A 21,657-nucleotide genomic window follows, 5' to 3' on the forward strand; every position below is an offset into this window, starting at 1 on the left:
ACCTTGGTTCCTCTCTTGGGCTGAGTGCCAGGTTATTGTCCCTCCCAATTAATATCTAAATGAAGTTGAGCCACTCAGTTGGAGAGGTAAAGAAAACTTTGACTACTCTGTGATACAAGTCCTCAGGGCTCAGGCCCTTGGTTGAGAGGTAGACAACTGAAGTTATAACTCCTTTACCACAGGAGCTTTTGGCTTTGACCCTGGCTGCAGAATACCCTTGTTCAGCAGTGTATATATGTACCTTTTGAATGATGTAGGGTCCCATCAGGACCTTCAGTATCCTCTATCCTGATCCTTGTCTCCGCAGTTTCTGATGTCAAAGTGCCCATGCTTCCCTCACACAAACGTACTGACATCACCATCTTCAAGCCCTTCATGGACCTAGACACTCAGCCTGTCCTGTTCATCCCTGATGTTCACTTTGCAAACCTGCAGCGTGGGGCTCACGTGAGTAAAGCTCGTGGGTGGGGGGATGAAGAGGCTCTCAGATGTATTTGCAAAAAGCCTGGGATGCTGTGTGTGCATATGTAGATACAAACTATCAGACTGCATCAGTGCTGTAATCAGACACAGGCTGAGTCTCATGTGTGAAGCAGTGTTGCTCCAAGGTACATTGGCTGGAGGTAACTGGGGGTGTTTCACCATCAAATTATTTTCCTATCAAGTCCAGTTTCTGTGAACCTGAAAGGATTTTTCCGTAGCATTTCCATTGCATGAATTGCAGGGTGGTTTTCTCTTTTAACATCCCTTGGGATCTTGGTGTGCTTTTGTGCAGCACAGACTCCTCCAGTTGCTTGCTGCAGGGTGAAAATCAGTCCTGTGGAACTGGCATGTGTCAGCTCTGTGATCCACTGCCAGAGTGCCCTGCCTCAGTGTTCCTGGAAAGTTCTAGTTTACGGGAAACTGGAAGGGAAAAAATTAGCATGCAACCAGGTTTCAAAATCCTGAATTTTGCTGTGCCAGGAGTTCTGCCATGCTCTTAATATAATCTGAACTTTACTTATTAATAGCATTGCCTGAATTCCTAGCAAGAATGGAGAATAAATTTCTATCTATAAGACTGACATTCCAGCATGTTTTTGTATAAAAGCCCTAGTGCCGAGTTTTGCCAGAAGACTCTACACCAGTCCAGGTAGAAAGCTGGTTAGTTCCTCTTTGCTCCTGTCTCTCATTTGAGAGCCTTTATTACTTTTTTATGAAAAAAAAGTAAAGAAGATGTTTACTGGCTTTTGGAGCCAAAGTGTCATTTGATTTAGCTTTGAAAGGTTATAAGAGAAAATTAATTCTAGTTCTGGGTTAAATATTCACAAAATCTCCCCTTTGCTTTTAAAGGTCCTTCCTGTTGCTTCAGAAGAGTTAGAGGGTGAAAGGTAAGAGCTGCCCTTCAACCTCCTGACTCCTCGCCCTCAGACAGAGGGGTAAGTCCCTGTAATTGTACCACTGCAAACTTTTTGCCTTGTCATTGACAGCTCCAACCTGAAGAGAGGAGCTTATATTGGTGAAGAGGACTTTATTGCTACTCCAAATAAGATGGCCAGAATAGAAGAGCCAAAGAGAGGTATTTTCTTCTTTCAGAGACTTAATTTGTGGAGTACTTCTCTATCATGATAGAGGGATGCATCTGAGGTTAAAGAATTTTTAAATTCATATTGATGTATACTTCAGACAGATTTTTCTGGCTTTGAGTAGTGACAGTTCATGTATCAAGATGTGGTTCAGCTGTGCAAATATTTTATATTGTGAGAATTTCTGGGGATTTCTGCCAGCTCAGACAGTAATGGGCTCTCAACCCGTAAGGAAAGAGAGTCAAGATAAGGTGAGCAGCTTACCAGTATCCCTAATGGACTGAGAATTCATCAAGTAATCTGCTACAAAATACTCTGGAAATCTCCTCCAGGACTTCAAGCAACAAACAGCAAGAACTGGTTCTGGGTATAAAATTGTTGCACCTTTCATGGTGCCAGGAAATGGGATGTTCTCCTCTCAAAGCCAGGCTAAGAGAATATTCTGCTAATTTTTAACTGAGTCTTTGCAATTTCATGTTGCTGTGGTGTTGTGGAAGGAGGTGAGAGGTCGCTTTGGGGTGTTGGAGGTGGTGTACCTGCTTGATGATCATTGTGTTTGGAAGGACCACAACAAAGCTTGAAGTATTAAACCTGTGAAGCAGCAAATGCTAAGTCTAGCAAGTCTGACCATAATGGAGCTGCACTTCAGCAGTCTGGATAAACTAGTAGGGAAGGATTAATTTTATAGAAGGAAATCAGACTTCTTGTTTTTTCATACTGCTGTATGCCATAAAACAAGGCCCATGGGATTCTCTGTCCTTTGGTTGACTCTCATCTGACCTGTGCTGTAACTGAGAGTATGTGTCCTGTCTTCCTTTTTCAAATCTACAGTTCTCCCTTTTTAAACCTGCCTTTAGCAGGCAAATTGGGAAGTGCATCAAGGTGCTGTGCCGTCCTGAGTTCACCTTGTTGCATTAGAAATGCCAGTAATTGTTCCATGTTGCAGGTGTGTCAAAGCTGTGGCGGATGAACCCTTGCATACAATCCAGGCTGCAACACCTAGTCATTAGAAGATGGATTAAAGACAGCAAAGCTGTTAAAGTCCAAGCTTTCTTGCTCCCCTGGCTTATTCCTCAGCCTTAATGCATTTTTTAATGAGGCTGATGTTACATGCAATGAGTGTGTGCTAGCTTGAGAACGCTAGGGATGCTCCCCTAATTGGGGTTCTTGCTCTTTCATTCCCCTCCTAGCAGGAGACCAAGCCTGCATTCTATGTCAGCTCTGGTGGTAAGAGTATTACTGAAACACAGCAAGGGGTAGAAAGAAAGATGAGACAGCGTAGGAGGAGCACAGAACTGTACAAATAAATTATTTAAAAATTAGGAGGTGGGCAGGATGGCTTCACCTGCTGTGATAGCATCTGTCAAGTAATTTGATTGTGAAAAGTCTTGTGGCAAATGACTGTAAGATATGGAGGAACCCAAGAGTCTCAAAGATCTGTATTTTGTATTTCTCCTCCCTTTGTTTCAAATATGACCTTTTTCCTAATTATAGAGAAAATAAAATACAGAAGTATTCTAACAATAAAGATGCTTGAGCATACATTGGCTTTATGTGCAAGAAGTAAGTTTTGAGCTAACCTAGCTCTGTGTGTGTTTGTGCTACAGTCTTAACTGTGTGTGTTGGATGCATCTGTGCATATTTCTTCATAAGATCCTCAGTGGATGTCCCTGTGTGCTTAGCCACTCTGGGATACAGACTTTTCCTGAGAAGCAATTGCACAGTTAATTCCTCTCCAAATTGCTTTCCAGTGTTGCTGTATGTCCGAAAAGAGTCAGAGGAAGTCTTTGATGCACTAATGTTAAAGACACCATCTCTGAAAGGCCTAATGGAAGCGGTAAGTGAAGAGGTTGGTTTATAGTCCTTGAGAAGAAGCCCTGACTTCCCAGTCCTTACCCACTGGCCAGTCACAGGAGTCAGACTTTGTCACACCTTGTGTCCACATATTTCTGCTCTTCTGGATAAGAAGAATAAGGAAGATTTCCTTTCAATAACATGAAAATTAATGCAAATAATACTTTAATTTATTATTAAGGGATTTCAGGAAGCTTGTCTTTTAAGTACCTTACCCCATATCTGTGGGGTCTGGATGTAAGAAGCCTTCCTGAAGATCCAGGTGTGTCAAACTTGATGATTGGCTGTTACTCTTGTCAGAGAGGGTACTTCTGTTAGGAGATGGAGTGATTTTCAGAATGTGTTCAGTGGCTTGGGTTTGTTTCAACCTTTCAAAACCATGTTTGGGGCCCTCCACTGCCCTTTCACAAGCCGCTAATGCAGAGCTCCAAGTCCCAGCTTCCGTGTGCTGCTGAAGACTTTTATATTTCTGTACACATGTGTGAAATTGCTCTCTGGTGCTTGACTTCCAAAATAGACTTCCACTGTCCCTGCTGCTGCAGAGCAAGGGAAGTACAGGGCTTAAGTCCAAGGAATGGTGTAATGTTTGGCATGAGCTCAAAACTGACGTTTCTGTCTGTCTCTTTCTGTGAGTAATGCCTCTGCTCAGGGAACAGGGGCTTGGGGGATGTACAGGCAGGTCTGGCCATTACCTTTTGGTTGTAGAGCTAGTTCTGCAAGCAGAATCTGTCTCTCTTCCTGCCTGTGAGGCTTTGGCAACTGGAGAGTAGGGGCTAATGGAGAGAGGGATTGAAGGCTGTGAAGTCCTCCCTTACCCCATGGTCCTGAAGTGAAGCTGCACCTTTGCTGTTTCACTTGGATTTCTTAAAGCGAGAAACCAAGTGCTCACAGCTGTAGCTTGGGGGAAACTCCCTGTACATTTGCATGTCAAAGCAGTGTATTGGTTTGGTACTTACTGTCGGTGTGGTACAGCAGTTTGCCAAAGGAAACCAAGCTCAGGGTAGTGACCTCCCGACTTCCTGGAGATTGTGAAGTGCTACGGTCAGTGGCTGTGGCTCCACACTGATGTCACCCTGCTGGGGAAGGAGAATGTTTCTGATCACCTCATGCCCTTTGCAGCAGAAGTCCTGTCTCTGCTGCTATTTTCTTCTTTCAGTCTCTGTCATGACTAGTTTTCACTTGATCCCTCTGACACTGAATTTAAAAATGGTTTTCAGTATGCTGAGAGAACAGAGAGCCAAGAGAGAATGAGAGTCAGGGTGTGGAGTGGGCTTTTAACGGGTGAGCTTTTGAGTGTAGGGGCAGGAAGTCGCTGTATGAGAAGTAAGTAGCCAGGTTTCAAACATGATTGAATTTTTTGCACAGAAGTTAGCTAAATGCAGAGAAGGGGTTCTGATCTCTAGACTTACACTATAGTTTGGGATTTAGTGTTGCCTTTATAGGGCAGAGCAGTTGTCCTTATTTGCAGGCTTGTTCTTGTTGTTGTTCCTTTCTATAAAATAGGAAGTGAAAGACAATGACAGCAGTCTCCTTGCTTCACCAATCATTGCTTTCTTTTGTTCTAGATATCTGACAAGTATGATGTTCCTTTTGATAAAATAGGAAAAATCTTCAAAAAATGTAAAAAAGGGTGAGTATGTACCTGTGCAATAACTGTATAAGAATATAAACACCTTTTTCAAATGTGTAGGTAGATCTGCTGTATAATTCCTCCATGCACTGCAGATACGTGAATGCCATTTGCTGTTACATGTGTGTGCACACAAGTACACACATTCCAACATCATCCACAGAGCTGAAGACCGGAAGGCTATGGGAAGGGTCCTGTAGAAATATGTAGTCTGGCTTCCTGGGCAAATACAAGTCATGGAACCTCTCTGCGCTAATTGTTATTTGAACCAGAGTTGATCATGTCAGAGGAAGAGGAGTTCAGTTTGTTAAAAGACTCCCAATGATGAACTTCCTTCAACCCATGTTAAATTGTTCCAGTGGTGACTGGGTTCACTATATCTGCATTTGGCTACAATTACTAAACCTTGGTTGTCTTTTTGTGGCCTAAATTGAAGAGAACTTAGTTGTGAAGTGTCTGTTTCTCCTAGAGGTCATACTTCATCATCTTTTTATCTTGTACCATAAGTAATTGAGTTTCTAACTTTGTCAGCTTTTGTTTTATCTTTTAATTTCTCAGTAATTTTCTTGGGTTGCCTGTAAGTCAGTTTGGTGTCTCAGCCCCTTCTCCTTCTAGATAGAAAATTACACCCTTCCAGGGCTGTGCTTTCATAGCAGAATTACCCCAACAGAACAGCTGCAAAAGCATAATATTTGTGACATCTAAACCACTGCTAAGCACAGCTTTGTGTGCATGTGTGCACACAAACACACAGGTATTGACCTTTCTGGCAAATGAAAGAAGTGGCCAAGCATGGGTGGTTTCTTCCCTGCAAGCTCTGTAGGGTTTTGTGCTGATAGTTTATAACTGACAAGCAAACCCATTCAGAGCCCCAGGTGCCTGCAGCTTCAGAAGGATTCTGCTGGTTCCAAGACCTCTCCCTCCCTGGTCCAGGAGCCAGATTTATCCTTCCATTCAGACCCTGAGAAGTGTGGTTGCTGGCCTTGATGGCAGGTCTGGGTCAGAACAGCCAGATCTGCTGTGGGAAGCAGTGAGTCAGAGAGAGATGAGCAGGGATCTTGTGTTACCCTTGGGTAGTCCAAGCTTTTCTAGGTTTGAGAATGCCTTTGCTCTCTTTGGCATGTAGAACTGTAAAATACCTGATCTATTTTGTTTTTCCAGAATTCTGGTCAACATGGATGACAACATTGTGAAACACTATTCTAATGAAGATACCTTTCAGCTGCAGATTGAAGAGGTTGGAGGATCTTACAAGCTCACTCTTACTGAGATCTAAGATCACAGATCACTGTGGATTTTAAACAAAGGTCTCAAGTGAACATTTTCCCATAATTCAGTATGTTGGGCAAAACACTAATCATCTCCAGAAGAAAGCCAGATGTTTGACTTGTTCTGGGGAGCAGAGCAGTGGTTTTGCTTAATACATTTGTGTTTGTGTTCTTGCTCATGACCTTATTTGCACTTGAAATGGGCAAGGAAAGATTGACAATTAAATTGAGAGCATGTATATATTTTTACTAGTGTATTAACCACTAGTAGGTATGGGAGGGAAAATCTCCTGGAAAGTGGCCTTTTAGACTGGTGATGTCTTATTTATCTATTCAGTAACCATGTTTGAGCCTGTTATCCGCTAATACCATTTTACTGGACTATTTTCTGCTAGGGAGAGCTGCAAAACTACTAATTGATACTAGTAGGAGTTGCATGCAGGTTGGAGAAAAGTCTATAATGTTTACTTGTGACCAGGGCAGACTGTTGAAATCACTTGTGTCATTTGGGGGGAATGTAAAACTGCCTTGCTTATGAAGAACTCGCCTTAGTAACTGTGTGAACTCTCATCAGATGAAGCTATATTGTATATAAGTGCAATATATTTTTGAAGGTTTGTAAATGTGTACATATAAGCAATATATAATATATATAAAATATGGTGTTCTGTATATACCGTGAATATATGCAATGAAGCCCATCTAAAAGGATGCCATATACAGAGAAAACATATTTAATGTAGATATTTAAAAATGGACAAACCCTTATGCACCAAAGGTGAGCACACATTTGTACATTCATCGAAGGCACAAGAGACCTGCTTGTTAAACATGGATCTTCCTATGTAGAAGGAAAAAGATACCAGCTCTCTCCTAAATCCTCATCCACAGGCAGGTGATGGAAGTCCTGGTTTCTATCATGAACTGCCACTAAGTCCTGAAACAGCTGTGTACTGCTGTCCTGGGAGGTAATTTGGGCCAAGTCTGAGAGCTGGCTCACAAGAAGAGCTGGGCAGATGCAGTTCTCTTGAAGTCTCATGTTTGGGGTTGGGCAGAAGGTCTCCTGGAGGGTGGATTTTTTTCTGTAGCAGTGTAGTTAAGGCTCAGCTGGATGCTCCCTGTACCAGCAGCTCAGGCTGCATGGAGCCCACAGGCTGGATGGAGCCAGCTTGCAAGGCCTAGGATGTCAACTACTGGAAATGCACAGGCAAGGCTTTTGAGAGAGGAAGGTGGCAAAATGGCTCAGCAGGCCAAGTGTTAAACGGGGAGTGGGGCCTCCAAGTAGGTTATGCATTCTTGGTGTCTGTGCATACCATGGACCCACTGCTGAGCTGGAGAGACCCAGTGGATACAGCAGGCATCCTGAGCCCCAGCTGGGAGTTCCAGACACTTCCAAAATGTACTGCCCTAAGCTATTTACTCATCATGTGCATGTGCCTATGAAGGAAAGGCACTCTGGTAAATAGCAAGTGAGAGAGAAGCACTTAAAGGGCAGCAGTAAGGCAAAAACCTCCGTTACATAGTGAGCAGATGAACGTGAGTGCCAGGTCCAGTGTCAGAGCTTTAGTTAGGTATCTGGGTAATGAAAGAGGTTTTTAACATTTTCAGACAGTACAAAGCTGCACATACCTCACCTAGGACATGAAGGTCAGCCTGGAAAGACTGGAGAAATAGTCTGGAAAAGTAGCATATGATTTTACTTAATAATTGACAATTCTACGTAATGGTTAACAAATTGTAACCTACTATTGTTTAGCTCTGTCATGGTGCTGTTTGGAAGAGGGAGGCAAATGCCATGTTGAGTTGATCAACAGGAGCATGGCCTGCAAGAAACAGGAGACCTCCCCCCTTTGGCTCTGCTTGGCATTGCCAAGGCTTCCACTGGAGCATGGACCAGACCATGTGGCCCTTTGCCCAGAGCTTGTGGCTTCTGAGGAGGAAGGCCTGCAGGATTTGGCTGGTCATGTTCACATGGGATGATTGATGGGAGCAGCCTCCTTGACCCACGGAAGTGTCCTCCCTTATCCATGGCAAGCACAAGGAGGTAGTAGGGGTAAATCACAGAAATTCAGGTGGGGTGTTGAGGCAGTTTTCTCTAGTGAAAAGAGCAGGTTGCCAATGGAGGCAGTGGTTTGGCATCAAAGGTCTTCAGAGCCAGGCTGTGCAAAGATACGTCTGGACTGTCACAGGTGTAATTGATTCTCCCTTGGTGGTGAGTCCAGGTGACCACTTGACGTCCCTCCTCACCTTCTTTTTTAATGATTTATATAAAATACAGTATTTTGGAATTTGTATTTGGATCAGTCCTAAGCTGGTTCGTTCCGTTCCCCCCTCTTTCCTCCCTCCTTCCTTCTCCTCTTTTGTTGATGGGCCCCAACAGAGGGTTGGTGATGCTCTGGGCACTGCAGGCTCTCCTCTTTGCCCTGTGGCTGGGGTTGAGCAAACTCCACACAGATGCATCTCTGACTGTGGGCGTGTGGCCAGAAAATGTGGGCTGGAGGCCAAAGGAGAGAGGCTGATGTGCAGCAGATGCTGAAGAGACTTGGCCAACACCTGCCACCCTGTACAGGGATCCACCTCCACCAGAGCAGCCATGGGACTTGTACCCAGCCAACACCTCCTGCCTGGGCTGCCCTTCGGCAGTCACGGGAATAATTTTACTGTGGCAAGGGAATTTTTTTAAAAAACCTGATATATAGAATACATATATATATTTACACATTTTTATTGAAAATGGAAGTTTTATTATGGAAACTTGGTCTAGGGTCAGGGAAGTAGATTTAGAATCTCCATAGGGGTAAGATTGACATGAATGTTATTTCTTTTTACTGCTTAATGAAGTATGTGAACTAAATCTGACGATTGTTTTCCACTATAAGATATTCTGGGACACGGGTCTTATAACAGTAGCAGCAATGTCATGTATGTTTTATGAAACTGATTTTTTTTGTTGTTTTGCCTGCTGTTTTTTAATTGAAAAGGTATTTTAAACCAAGCTATTAAATTTTATATGTTCATTTCTAATGATGAGTCTTTTATATACAAATGCATCTGCTCTTCTCCCTTCAGTTTTTCTCTGACATGGAATCTATAAAACCCTGGTGATTGTTTCCTAGTTTCTCCTTGCAAAAGAAAATAATCCCTGTGCCAGCCTTGCTGTTGTTATTCCCACGTAAGAAATGGCCAGCCCCATTCTCATTCCCTGCTTTATTCCAGCTCGTTCAGTTCGGTGTGTGTGGGAGCTGCAGCATTTGCTTCCATAGGACCCTGTCCTTTGGCAGGAGAGCAGAACATCCCTGGATAAGATCAGTTGTGTAGGGGGACCTCCACTAGTCAAGCTGCAGGCATTGACTTTCCCAAACTGAAAACAAAATTCACACTAACGTCTCCAGGATAATCCTAGTGCCATGGTGTCTGCAGTGGTGTTCACCTCTTTTTCACTGTCAGAAAATGTCTCAACAAGCTTTTGCTGTAGCTGGCTCCCAGCCCCTGCAGCAGCTTCTGTACCGGCATCTTCCCAACCACCAGGCTTGTGTCAACATGCTGGGGATGGGTGGGGAGCAGCGTGGGTGGCAGAAGATTTCTGGGCTAGGAAAAGGCCAGGTAAACTTATTTCCTTATTTATTTGTAGTTCTTGTGCAGGCTCTGCTCGCAGGGTTTGTCCCATATGCAGGAAGATGCTGCAGTGTGTCATGACTGGGTGATGCACCAGGCAGGGATGCCCTGTGTCATCTCCAGCTGAGTTTGTGCTTGCTGGAAGACTGGGCAGGGTTCTGCTCCCATACAGTTGGTGTGTGGCCATTTCACAGCAAACCTCAGCATGATATGGAATCTGCTGCAGGGCTGGCTGAGAAACAGCTGCTACCCCTTCTTCCCTGGCCGTGTGTGTGTGTCTGTGCCAGCACTCCCTCCTCCTCTTGACACCCTTCAGGCCTTTTTTATTCAAGTGAGTTTAAAGGAAGTGAAGGTGAACCCCCAAAGATGCAGCTCTAAGCTCCCAAGGCAGGGAGCCTTACATGGAACTCCATGCTTCTTCCCAAGGCATGACTTGAGGCTCTAATATTGAAAACATTTAGGCTTTTAAGATCTGACCTCTCTTTGTATGGGAAAACTGAATTCTGCATCAGTCTCCAGCTTCTTAATGGAACTTTGTTGAACAAGGGTTTGCAAGAGCATGGAGCTTCGATGCTCCTCTGTTTGGTTTGTATTTTAAAACACTGAAGCCATTATTACAATTAAATTATTAGCTATTAGACAATATTTAGATGACACCTCAACTAGATTAATTGATCTAATATATGAGTTCTCAGAACTTGTTTAGCAGCTTGTCCTTGGACTATCCTGCCACACCACTGGAAACCTTAGCATAGTTCAGAATGCTGCAGAAGGAATATTTGGCTTTTTTCCCCCCTTGGCTAGGGACAGTAGCTGCTGTGGCTGGGGCAGCTGTGGGGTTTTTGGCACATCCCACAGGTTCTTATTCCCTGAGGGCAGTGCTGCCCTGCCCCATCCATCCATGTGCCTATGCATACAGCTGTGGACGGCTGGTGTGCCCTCTGGCTCAAGCAGGATTTATTTTGTCATGCCTCCAGCGTGGCCACCCTGCAGGCTGCAGATGCATGTGCCAATACCAGCTGGTGGCCAGTGTCAACAGCACTGAATTTGTGTGTCCCTGCTGCAGAGCTGGTCACCTCAGGTGGCATCCCAAGCCTAGAGCTGGCCTGCAGATCACTCACCACCACTGCAGTTTGGGAAGCAGGCAGAAGGCAGAGGAAAGGTGCATGGCTGAGCCTGGGAGCAGCTCTGATGAGTGGGAACATGGTGGAAAACTGTTTGGATGTCTTGGGGATTTGATACCTGGAGGAGGGACAGCCCTGAGCCCAGAGATTACAGCAGTGGTGGAGCACTCTGTGCGGGTGGCTGCTGCCACCAGGCTGAAAAAGATTAATTGGAGTGAAACTTGGAGAGGGTGAAATGACATAGGGAAAAACGTGGAGTCCTGTGGTTCCTCAGCACCAGGGAAATCAGGTCCCTTGATTCCTCAGTGTCCAGCAAGAGAGGAGAGCTGGATGGAGCCCCAGCCAGGCAGTGCTGCCCTTGCCAACCAGTTGAATCTGCTCTTTCAACTTCTGAGCTCGCTGGTTTGGGTTGAGCAGGGCACTGTCCTGCTGCCACTGCCCAGGAGTTTGGATTGAACCAACCTGCCTGCTCCAGCCATTAGAAGGTGCCCAGACAGAGCCCAGTCCTTGGGAGAAACACGGCTGGAGCAGCTGCTGTCTGCAGGGACCACTCTGGGAGCAACACTCAGCCCTGCTCAGGTGTCTGTGATAAGGGCACAGGGTGCAGGGATTGGCACTGGCTCTGCTGGGCAACAGTGCCAGTGGCATAGGGGTTGTTGCCAGTGCTTGGTTTGATGATGCTTCTAATCTTGTCATGATAAGGCTTGCTTGATTTTTTTTTCCTATGTAATTACATGAGCTATTAATAGGTAAATAAAGGAAAAATGATCGCACAGTGGTCAACCTTGCAGGCCGTGTCCCCACAGCTCCTTCTCATTTGAAATGCTTTGAGCCTGTCAGCCAGTGCTGACTAAGGGTTTTTGGGGAGCAGCAGTGCTGGTTCCCCCATCTTGTGGCTATCCCAAAGGGCCCTAAACCAGCCCTTGCTCTCCCACTTGCCTCTGCTTTGCGTGCTTAAAGAAGAGCCCAGGCTGCAGGCAAAGAGGCTGGTCGGGACTCGCTGTCTACAAAGCCTCAGGTCAGGTAATGCCTGAGACAAAAGGAGACAGTTAAAACATCAGTGATGGCAAGCTAAAAAACAATCCACTCCTGCCTGAATCACCCCCTGCTGTGCTATGTGGCCATTCCCAAGTGAGCTGGCACCTCATGGCTCTAAGGCAAGGGACCACAACACTGCTCCATTAGTGGCCAGCAGCATCCCCAAGACCCCATTTTGACTTCCATTGTTTTATTCAAAGCAAAGTTTTGAGCCTTCCTCCAGGACTGAAAAGAAAATTTGAAAGATACCTCAAGAGAAAGAAAAATGAAGATGATGATTTTGAACCTAAATCACTCTCCTTTGTGTGTTTTTTTTTTTTTTTTTTTTTTTTTTTTTTTTTTCTTTAGGTCCATCTTTCAATTCCTAAGTGCTGGGGGTTAATGATGCTCTTCAACACCATCAATTTTGCAATATTTAATTTCTTGGAGGAATTTCCCCCCATCACCCTCCTTTGAAAACCCTCTTTCTCCGATCCTCAAGGGTTTTTTTACACTGCATTACATCTAGCCATTACCCTGCTGTTATTTTGCTCTAAAGGTAAATCTTGAGGCTTTTATGAACCATATTTGAGCTCCCTGACGACAGCACTCGGGTGGATATAATCCAGTGTGACAGAGCATGTGAATGCCATAAAGTGCAGGGATAGCAGGTGGAAATCTGGCCAGCAGGGATCTGGCTGGTTGCAGCAGCATGGGATTTCATGCCCTGATGTCAGGAGAAAGGGGACTTGACCTGAGCTGGGGCAAAAAATAAGCTGCCAGCCAGGCAAGTCTGTGTTTGGCACTGAATGGAAGCCCAAACCATCAGGTTAAGGTATTCAGGCAGGGTGTTCACAGCTCAGCTTACCTTGGTCAGTCACTCAGAAGATGTTGGTGGAGCAGAAGGAGCTGTGGCCAGGGCTCAGTTTGACTGTAAGCCTGGAAGTTACTGGGTAGGTGGGGAAGGTTTTTAGGGTAAAAACAATGTTTGTCCCCAGTCCAGGGCCTTTCCCACCCAGGAGAACTGTGAACTGTGAATGTTCAGCCTCAGCCTGCTCTTTGCAGGTCACTGCATGGTTGGGGTTGAAAGGGATGTCTGGGGGCACTTGGTCCTACTTTTCTCAAGCAGGGCCACCCCCAGTCAGCTGTCCAGCACCCTGTCCAGAGGGCTTCTGAATATCCCTAGGGACAGAGGCTCCACAGCCTTTCTGGGCAACCCAGTACTGGGCCACCCTCACAGTGAAGTATTTCCTGATGTTCTGAAACTTCTCTTGTGTTTGTGTCTGTGCCTTTTGTCTTGTGAAGGTGTGTGCTGGGTCTCCTGGAGGAAGTGACACCAAGAGCTCAGAGATGGAGTGGTGATTTGGGACTGCTTCAGATGAGTTGCAGCCATGGTGGGAGAAGTGCAGCAGCCAGAGTGGGGCATGCAGCTGGGAGAATCCCTGGACAACATCCACCCCTTGGAAAAGCAGTGCAAGACATGGTGCTGGCTCAGTTCTCTGCTCGGCTGGCACTATGGAAGGGTGCCCAAGGGGGAAGAAACTGAGTGGAAACAGTGTTGCCTCTACTCAGGAAGGGAAAATAGCACAGCTAGGCGCCAGAAGAGCTGCAGCGCAGAATTGGAACCTGAGTTTATTTCACATTAATCATCTCGTTGCATCTTTTAACATCCTGAAGCGCTGCAGTAGTGAAGGGGAAGTGCACACCCAAGGCTGATGTAAGGATTTACTCATGCTGGGAAAAAAATAGGGACTCCTTGTCCTTTTTATGTAAATAGTGTAAAACTAAGTGGGAAAGTGCTTTTGAAGGGAGGTATTAGCATCTCCACTGTGCAAAGGGAGTTGCAGTGAGTAAGTCCAGGCAAGCACTAATTATGAGAAAAAGTATCAAGCTGGCTGGATACTTGATCCAAACAACAGGCGAGGTCTGTTCTGCAGCTGAGCAAGTGAATGGAGCCGACTGAGTCATGTATGACTAGCAGTGCTGCCAAGGAAGTAGCACAACAACAGGAATTGCAGTTTTCCAGCTCCTCAGCTGGGGCAGGGGTGGGATGTGGCCATTGCTGGGGTGAGATATCTCCCTTTAGATGCTAGAACAAGGATTTAAACTAAAGCAACTCAATTGCCACTGACTTCTCCCCGCCCCCCCCCCGCCCAAAAAAAAAAAAAAAAAAAAAGCTGGAAGGTAGCTTTTTAATTTATTTAACTATTAATGGAAAGTGTATTTTTCAGCAGTAAAATCTTCTACTTGACTGTGTCCTTCAATATTTAGTTAATTCAGCATTTTATGTAGGAGGTTGCTCAGGATATAAAATCATTGATGGCGTAGTTTGAGTGCAGGGAGGGGGGTGTGTGAAATTACCCTTACAAGAAATCTCCTCAGCTTTTCCTTTGCTTTGGCTGTCATTTACCAGGGATGTCTCCTTGTCCCTGGATTTGGTGTCTGTCCTGCCAGCTGCAGCTTTTCTCTGGCCCCCTAGCATTTGGCATTGTGACACCCAATGAGACAATTGTGTCATTGGAGAGGGAAACAGAAACCCTGTCACCCATGAGGGAGCACGGGCTGACTCAGCTGGAGACAACGTGTCTGTAAGAGCACAGCTGTTCTGCCCACTGGGAGTGTTTGGGGAGGCAGAGGGTGTCAGGCAAGCAGGATGCAGACCCTGCAGCCAGGAGCAGGGATGGGAGTGGGCACAGTACAGCAAGGAAACTGGAAGAAAGTGATGCTGTAGCCAGAGTGGTTGGTGAGGAGTTTATTTATAAACCTGCTGATGGGTTAGCAATCACCTCTCTGTTTGCATGTGTGTGGTGTGACAGCTGGCTGCCACGGGGAGCACCTTATGCAGCAAAATTCACAGTGCACTTGCTCTGGCATAATTTCAGACGTGTGTGCTGTTGTAGGAAGCAGCAAGCAAAGCTGAGCACGCCGATCAGAGATACCTCAGCTTCTGTCTCTTGCTCATCTCTTGCACACCCTGTGCATCTGTGAGCAGCAAGGGGGGCCAGACTATGCTCCCACTGCACTGGTGGTCCCATTGCCAGGTTCTTCACCCCTGGCAGAACACATCCAGGTGTTGCAAGAGGACACGAAAAGAACCACACTCACCTGTCAAGTTGAGAGCAAGAAAAAGAAGAACTTTATTTTTAGATTCAGGGTTTAAATAGAGTTTGGACTTTGACCAGCAACTGGCGGGGACGAGGTTGACACCCCTCAGACCCCACTGGTCAAACCAGCAGTCCATCAATTTCTCCTTCCCCCTGGAAGGAATGTTTTTACAAAATATCAGTCCTTGTTTTTGTTAGAAGCATGAGAAAACTCCAGTAGAAATGAGAAACAATCAGAAGGCTGAAAAATCAGGGCAACATCCAGGGGCAAGCAGGGCTGAGCCTTGGTGTCCATGCTGACATCCATGTGCAGGAGAGCAGCAGCAGAGGCATGTTTGGTGCCAGGGACAGTAGTTTGAAAGTGGCCTTCTCATCTGTCTCATTCTCTTCCACACAAGCTTTGTGTTTATTTCTGCTCAGTCTTTGTGTTTACTTCTGGCTGGTCTCCTGCCCCTGCTCAGTGCCCTCATTTGTCTGACTTTCAGTGACAGTAACTGCAACCCCTGACAGTGACATTTGTACAGGGATGTTCCTTATTCTTAATATTTTACCAGGAGAAGGCCAAAAAGGGAGACGGAGAGGCTTGTTCTGCAGGGCTGGGGAAGGAAAGCATAGGAGATGCAGCTCCAGGGAGGAGGAGATGGAAAACCTGCAGAATGGATGATGTGGAGCAGGGAAATGTGAGAAATTAATTCCCCAGGAAGTGCAGGGTCAGGAGTCACCCTTGAAGTGGGTGGGGGGAGGGCAGCAGGGATACAGGTAAGGCACTAGACCAGAAGTAACGTGGACTCTTATTTTAGGATCTGCTTAGAGACATGACCTGAAGCAGCAGCAATTTTTCATCAGACAGCCAGGTCTGGGATATCTCGGCCATTCCCAGGCACATAAGAAGGGCCCATTCCCAGAAAGGGGTGTTGGAAGCTGTTGGAGGTGATCAGTAGTGTCTCACATTATCAAACAAGCAGGGGGGACAGAGGTTGTACATCTGAGCCATGCAGAGAGCCCCTCTCATATCACTGGCTAATCCAGAGCCAGTGTGAAGCATGGGGAAAAGCAGGATCTTAAACAAGGCCCATCCAATGTCAAAAAAGGTGACACACATGACAAGACAGCAGGACCCCTGTGATCAGCCACAAGCCCCCCCACCACCCAGAGCCCTCCCAGGGGCTTGGCACCATTCTGTACTTGGTGCTGCACAACACTTGAGTGCCTGTGGAGTGTTCCAGGGGGGAGCCAGTGCCACTGCCAGGCCACTGCTGCCCCTGTGGCACCAACCACCCCCACTAGGAACGATGTCCAGAAGTCCAGAAGTCGGTCTCTGGTCACACAGCATGTCTTCCAGAACCTGAGTGCTGCATGAAAACACTGCAAGGTTGTTAACATGTGGAAGACAACTCAGGAGGAAACATGTTTGCACATAGGCTTGATAGCTGCCCCAGTGAGTCCTGAGATGACCAAAAGAGGGGAACATCCATCAGCATTGCTAATGCTTTACTATACTGCGTGTCAGAAAATATGTGTAGGCTTAGCTAACATTAATGCTGAGGTCAAGGGAACAGTGAAAACAATGAAGACGTCCTCTTAAGCAGAACAATAAATAAATAGTGCGTAATTTTAATTTTTGCTGTTTTTTAAATCCATCTCCTGGTGCCACTAAAATAGGATCAGGGCACAAATAGCAGCAGTAGAAAAACCAGGTGATGCACTCAAGCAAGGAGATGGTGCATTAGTATGTCACACTTATATCACTGTCACTTACTTTTTTATTTCTACAACAGTAGACCTGTGGACAGTCCGCACCTGTAATCAATATTTGTGAATTGGATTATTTTAGTTCAGTAAACACTATGTTTCACATACTCATAACAAATCTGTTTGAGTGGTGAATTCTCCCTGTAGTACTGCCAGGGCTCACAAAGTCTTTGATGCAGTTAATACTGTTTTTTTTTTTTTTTTGTATAGAAACATATTTTTGGGAGTGAAGAAAAAAAATGGCAGCGTGTGTTTATTCTATCAGCACAGTGGGTCCAAAATAGAGCAGGAAACAGGTTTTGTGGCTCTTCTCTTAAAGCCTTTCCTCTCGTTGTAACCTGGCTATGTTTCCTTATGCAGTGCTGCCTGCTCCCCCACTCATTGGACGCTTCCCCGTGCACCAAAAGCTCAATCTGCTTCTGAAAGCGATCACGAAAGATGCAGGCGAGGGAGAATTTGACTTTTGACTCAAAGCAGCTGGGGGAGAGCGCGTGAGGCCTGTGGGTCTGTCCTCCCCTCGGGCCAAGGCTGCTGTCCCGGGCTGTCCCTGCCGCCAGACACGTAGGCGTGTGCCGGGCCGGGGGGATGTGCCGGGCTGGGGGGATGTGCCGGGCCAGGGGGATGTGCCGGGGGGATGTGCCGGGCCAGGGGGATGTGCCGGGCCAGGGGGATGTGCCAGGGGGATGTGCCGGGCCAGGGGGATGTGCCAGGGGGAATGTGCCGGGCCGGGCTGGGGGGATGTGCCGGGCCGGGCCGGGCCGGGCGGGGGATGATGTGCCGGGCCATCCGATACCCGCGGCCACAGGCGAGATGTCCCCTTGGGCAGCTGGCCCAGCGCAGCCCGACAGCCGGGGAGGACGGCACGTCGGCACTGCCCTTCCCGCTGGCTCGCTGTCCTCGGGAGCGTGTCCCTGTCCCTGTCCCCGCAGCGTGTCCCTGTCCCTGCAGCCCCGCGGTGCCCCCGGCACAGGCAGCTCCCCAAAACGTCCCTCACACACACACTCGATGTCAGCTGGGCCACAGTCTTTGTAAAAGGCCGTGGATTTATCATCACTTTTACATTCAGAAATCATTCCACCAAGAGATATCCCTTGTTGGTCCTCCTGCTTTCTTTTATTCTCTTCCCACATCTATTCTTCATGGTTGTCCCTTCTATCCCTTTCCCCCCACTATTTCTCAGAGACACCCTGTACATAACTCTGACTATAAATACCTTCTGTATCTCTGCTATTCCCCTGGGTGAATCCCTCTGGTCATGTTCCTGCTCCTGCCCTTGGCCAGGGGCTGCTGCAGCCGTTTCCATCAGCTGGTAACAGATCCCAGCTGGCAGAGCTCCTGAGTTTCCTCCCTGCTGGGGCGTTTCTCCCCGTCTGCTGCTGTGGTTTGGGACAAGCTGGGGTTGTGGCAGCTCTGACTGTTCTGTCCTTCACAACAGAGGAGGGAGAGGGGACACAGACACATCCTTACACAGGTCTTACCACACACATCTTATCACAGTTTTTCATTTCTTCCCATGTATCTTCTCACGGCCCCTGCACAGCAGCTCTGATTGCAAATATCTGTATTTATTTAGTGCTCTCTCATTTGCTAGGCTCTGTGTGTTTGCTACAGTAGCCTGCTGTTCTATGCAGCCAGACCAGATGCTGCTGCCAAAATGCAGTAACTGTAGAGCTGCACCCCAGACAACTGCTTTGGTCTATTTTTAACTACTGGTAAATATTAGGAAAACTGTCTGAGGCTGTAATAGTCTCCCTTCAGTCTCTTTTGAATGGTTTATGGCATAATTAGCTACAAAAAGGGAATGGGGCAGAGCTGCCTGCATGACCTTTCGTTGTTTTCAGTGTCCAGTATTCATTATTTTCCCTGCTACTCACACAGGATGTTTGATTCTTTCTTGTCATCCCAGCCAAAAGGATAAGATAACCAGAGCAGAGCCTTCTCAACCCTCCACTGCAGCCACTTACATCTGCTCCTTCCTACCTCGGAACAAAGGCATTGTCTCTCCCCAACAAAGAAAGCTTTTCTCTGAAGTGTTTGCCAGCGGTCTGAGTTAAACAGCCCTTTATAAAACCACATGGTCCTCGGAGAGCCCGGTCCAGAGAACACCGGAGCAGCAGCAGCACTGGAAAGGGGTGGGTCTGGAGCAGGATGGCTCTGCTGGGAGGGAGACCAGGCAGGCAGGGCAGGGACAGGGCAGGGCATCCTGCAGTCACCGGCACGGGGAGGCTGCTCTGAGCTCTTTGGAATGGAGTACTGAGGATACCTGGGCTTTGTTCCAGGCTACTGCCTCCAAGGAGGGGAAGTGCAGCCAGCGTGGATCACCCCGAGAATCTCACTCGTGCGTTGCTCAGGAAGCTGTTGCTGCTGGGTGAAACCCTTGGGGAAATCAGTGGGTGTAGGCAAAAGTATAAAGAAGCAGGATAACGTTAACTGCTTTATTATTCATCTTGGTGCAGCCTTGGGAAGGTAAAGAAAGCAGGAGAAGTAGGAGTTGGGAGAGAAGGAGAAGCTCTAAGCGTGCCAGGGCTGCTCTAAGGCTCAGGCTTTGTGGGGTTCAGACCCCTGATATTTGATGTGAGGATGAAGGTGCTCCTTCCTCACCTAACACTACCTCAGCTGGCAGCAGCAGGAAAAGGCAAACTGGGTGGCTTTAGTCAGAGTTCCAAGGATTTATTTAAAAAACTTTAGTTGCCATTTTTAGCTCAGCAAGGGGAACATAATCAAGCACATTTTCCCTACAGCACAAGTTGGAGTACAGACCTGTAACATCACTTTTTTAACTGGTCTTGCATCCACAAGCTGTAGCGAGGCCCCCTGGGGAACCTGGAACATGTAGGCAGAGTCTGTGGTGTGTGACATGGGAAAAACCCTGCTGGGAATCCAGAGAAATGATTCCACTCTACTTCCCTGTGACTGCCTCTTCCCTGGTGAGGCTGCTGTGCTGCCTTCAGATGCTATTACTCAATTAAAAGTTTCTGCTGTCAGTGACTAAGGCTGTGAGAGTAAGTGCTTTGAGCAGGAACTGCATGTGTTACAACAAGAAACAAGGAGACAAACACAAGTCACTACCCAACTACAGCACAACTGGAAAACATGCAAAATAGAACAGTATTTTCCTAGGTTTACAATTCCCTAAAGGTCTTTCTTGAGAAGGATCCATGCAGTTGAGAGGCACGAACCCTGTGTTCCCATTGTGACACATCAACTGTGCTTTTTAGCCATTGATGGCATTTTAACTTTTTTTTTTTTTCATTCTCTGTCACAAAACTGATTTCCTTTTGCAAACAGAACTCTTTAATGTTAGAGCTCCATTTGCAGTTTGAATTAAAAGTATTTTCCTTGCTGTCATAGAGCAGAGGCCAGGGCTCTAGCACAGCAGGTCCCATGCAGATGTGGAGAGAAGGCTGCTGGTAACCTGCACTGCACAGAGCGCTGCCCAGGGAGATCCTTTTAATTTGTTGTTTGATGGGCTGGGAAGTGGTAGTGCTGGGAAATGAGCAATAATGGAGAGCAGGGATGAGCACAGTGCAGTGAAGCTTTAGAAACTACACAGACAGCAGGGAAGGACAAGGACTCAGAAGAGCTGTAATGGAAAAAATAAACCCCAGTGGCAAAATGAAGCTGACAGCAGAAGGAGCCCAGAGATTCAAGATGATTCTCTATGTGGACACTTGAGGATGTAATGTCTTGAGAAAACAGGGAAGGAACAAATAGAGATAATTCAGCAGAAAAAATCCTTTTTGCTGTCCACGTTCTGTGTCAGGGAGGCAGAGGGAGGGGGCAGGGCGGGTTGGGATAGTGCTGGCAAGGCCAGCAGCCACCAGAGGCCTACAGGACCCACCCATGTGTGTCCTGTCCTGGGACACGTGTGTGACCCCTCCCCGGGGACCCAGATCTGTCCCGTCCCACTGCAGGCCTTGGAATGCAGAGCCGCCCTCGCCGGTGCCGCTCTGCCAGCTCTGGCGCTGCTCAGTACAGCCACATTCCTGCTGGAATCACGGCGCGATACACCTCAGCTGCCACTGGAAAAGGAAAACAAGGACTGGGGACAGGGAAAACCGAAGAACACGCATTTTTTATAGAATACATGGTGTGACTTGAAGGCTTTTAAGAGGCACATGCTGGGCTGGCCCAGGGGAGGCCTTCCAACACCAGTGGATCCAGTGATCCATAACACTGATCCTTCGTGGATTTTGGGAGGAGGTTTAGGCTATTTGTAATCCCAAATCCTCCGCCCGCCAAAGCAGTGCCGTGGCCGGGCAGGCAACGGAGCCCTTCCCTATCGCATGGGGCAGGCAGGACCTCGACGGGAAAAGTGCCGGCGGGCGTCGGGAACGGGGCGCTATTCCCAGACGGGAGAACAGGGGCGGGTGTCGGGAAGCCGAGGGAACGGGGCGCTATTCCCAGACGGGAGAACAGGGGCGGGTGTCGGGAAGCCGAGGGAACGGGGCGCTATTCCCAGACGGGAGAACAGGGGCGGGTGTCGGGAAGCGCGGGAACGGGGCGCTCCCCGCACGCGGGCGGCGGCGTTTGGCGGGAGCGCTCGTGCCGCGCCGCACGCACCGCGGGGGGGAGGGGACAGCGGCGGCCCCGCCCCCCGCGCGCGGGCATTCCCGGCCGCGCCCGCCCCCGACCTTTCCCCCAGTTTCCAGCGCGCGCTCCCCCGCCCCTGCCGGCCCCGCCCCCGCCCCGCCTTCCCGCCGGCCGTGCCCACGCGCCGCCCTTCCC

General features: G+C 47.6%; 1 protein-coding gene across 1 annotated transcript in view; it reads left to right on the forward strand.

The window, feature by feature from the left end:
* The window catches only part of GRHL1 (grainyhead like transcription factor 1), a 41,297-nt gene extending 32,005 nt beyond the window's left edge, over window positions 1-9,292 (forward strand). Inside the window, exons 11-16 of the mRNA XM_083858343.1 lie at window positions 308-447; window positions 1,333-1,370; window positions 1,470-1,558; window positions 3,317-3,402; window positions 4,985-5,049; window positions 6,211-9,292. Coding sequence (XP_083714469.1) covers window positions 308-447; window positions 1,333-1,370; window positions 1,470-1,558; window positions 3,317-3,402; window positions 4,985-5,049; window positions 6,211-6,325 — 533 coding nt within the window. The 3' untranslated portion in view covers window positions 6,326-9,292. The remainder of the gene's footprint in view (window positions 1-307; window positions 448-1,332; window positions 1,371-1,469; window positions 1,559-3,316; window positions 3,403-4,984; window positions 5,050-6,210) is intronic.
* The last annotated feature ends 12,365 nt before the right edge of the window (window positions 9,293-21,657 follow it).

The sequence above is a fragment of the Zosterops lateralis genome (assembly GCF_965231275.1).
Source record: "Zosterops lateralis genome assembly, chromosome: 3".
Lineage (NCBI taxonomy): Eukaryota > Metazoa > Chordata > Aves > Passeriformes > Zosteropidae > Zosterops > Zosterops lateralis.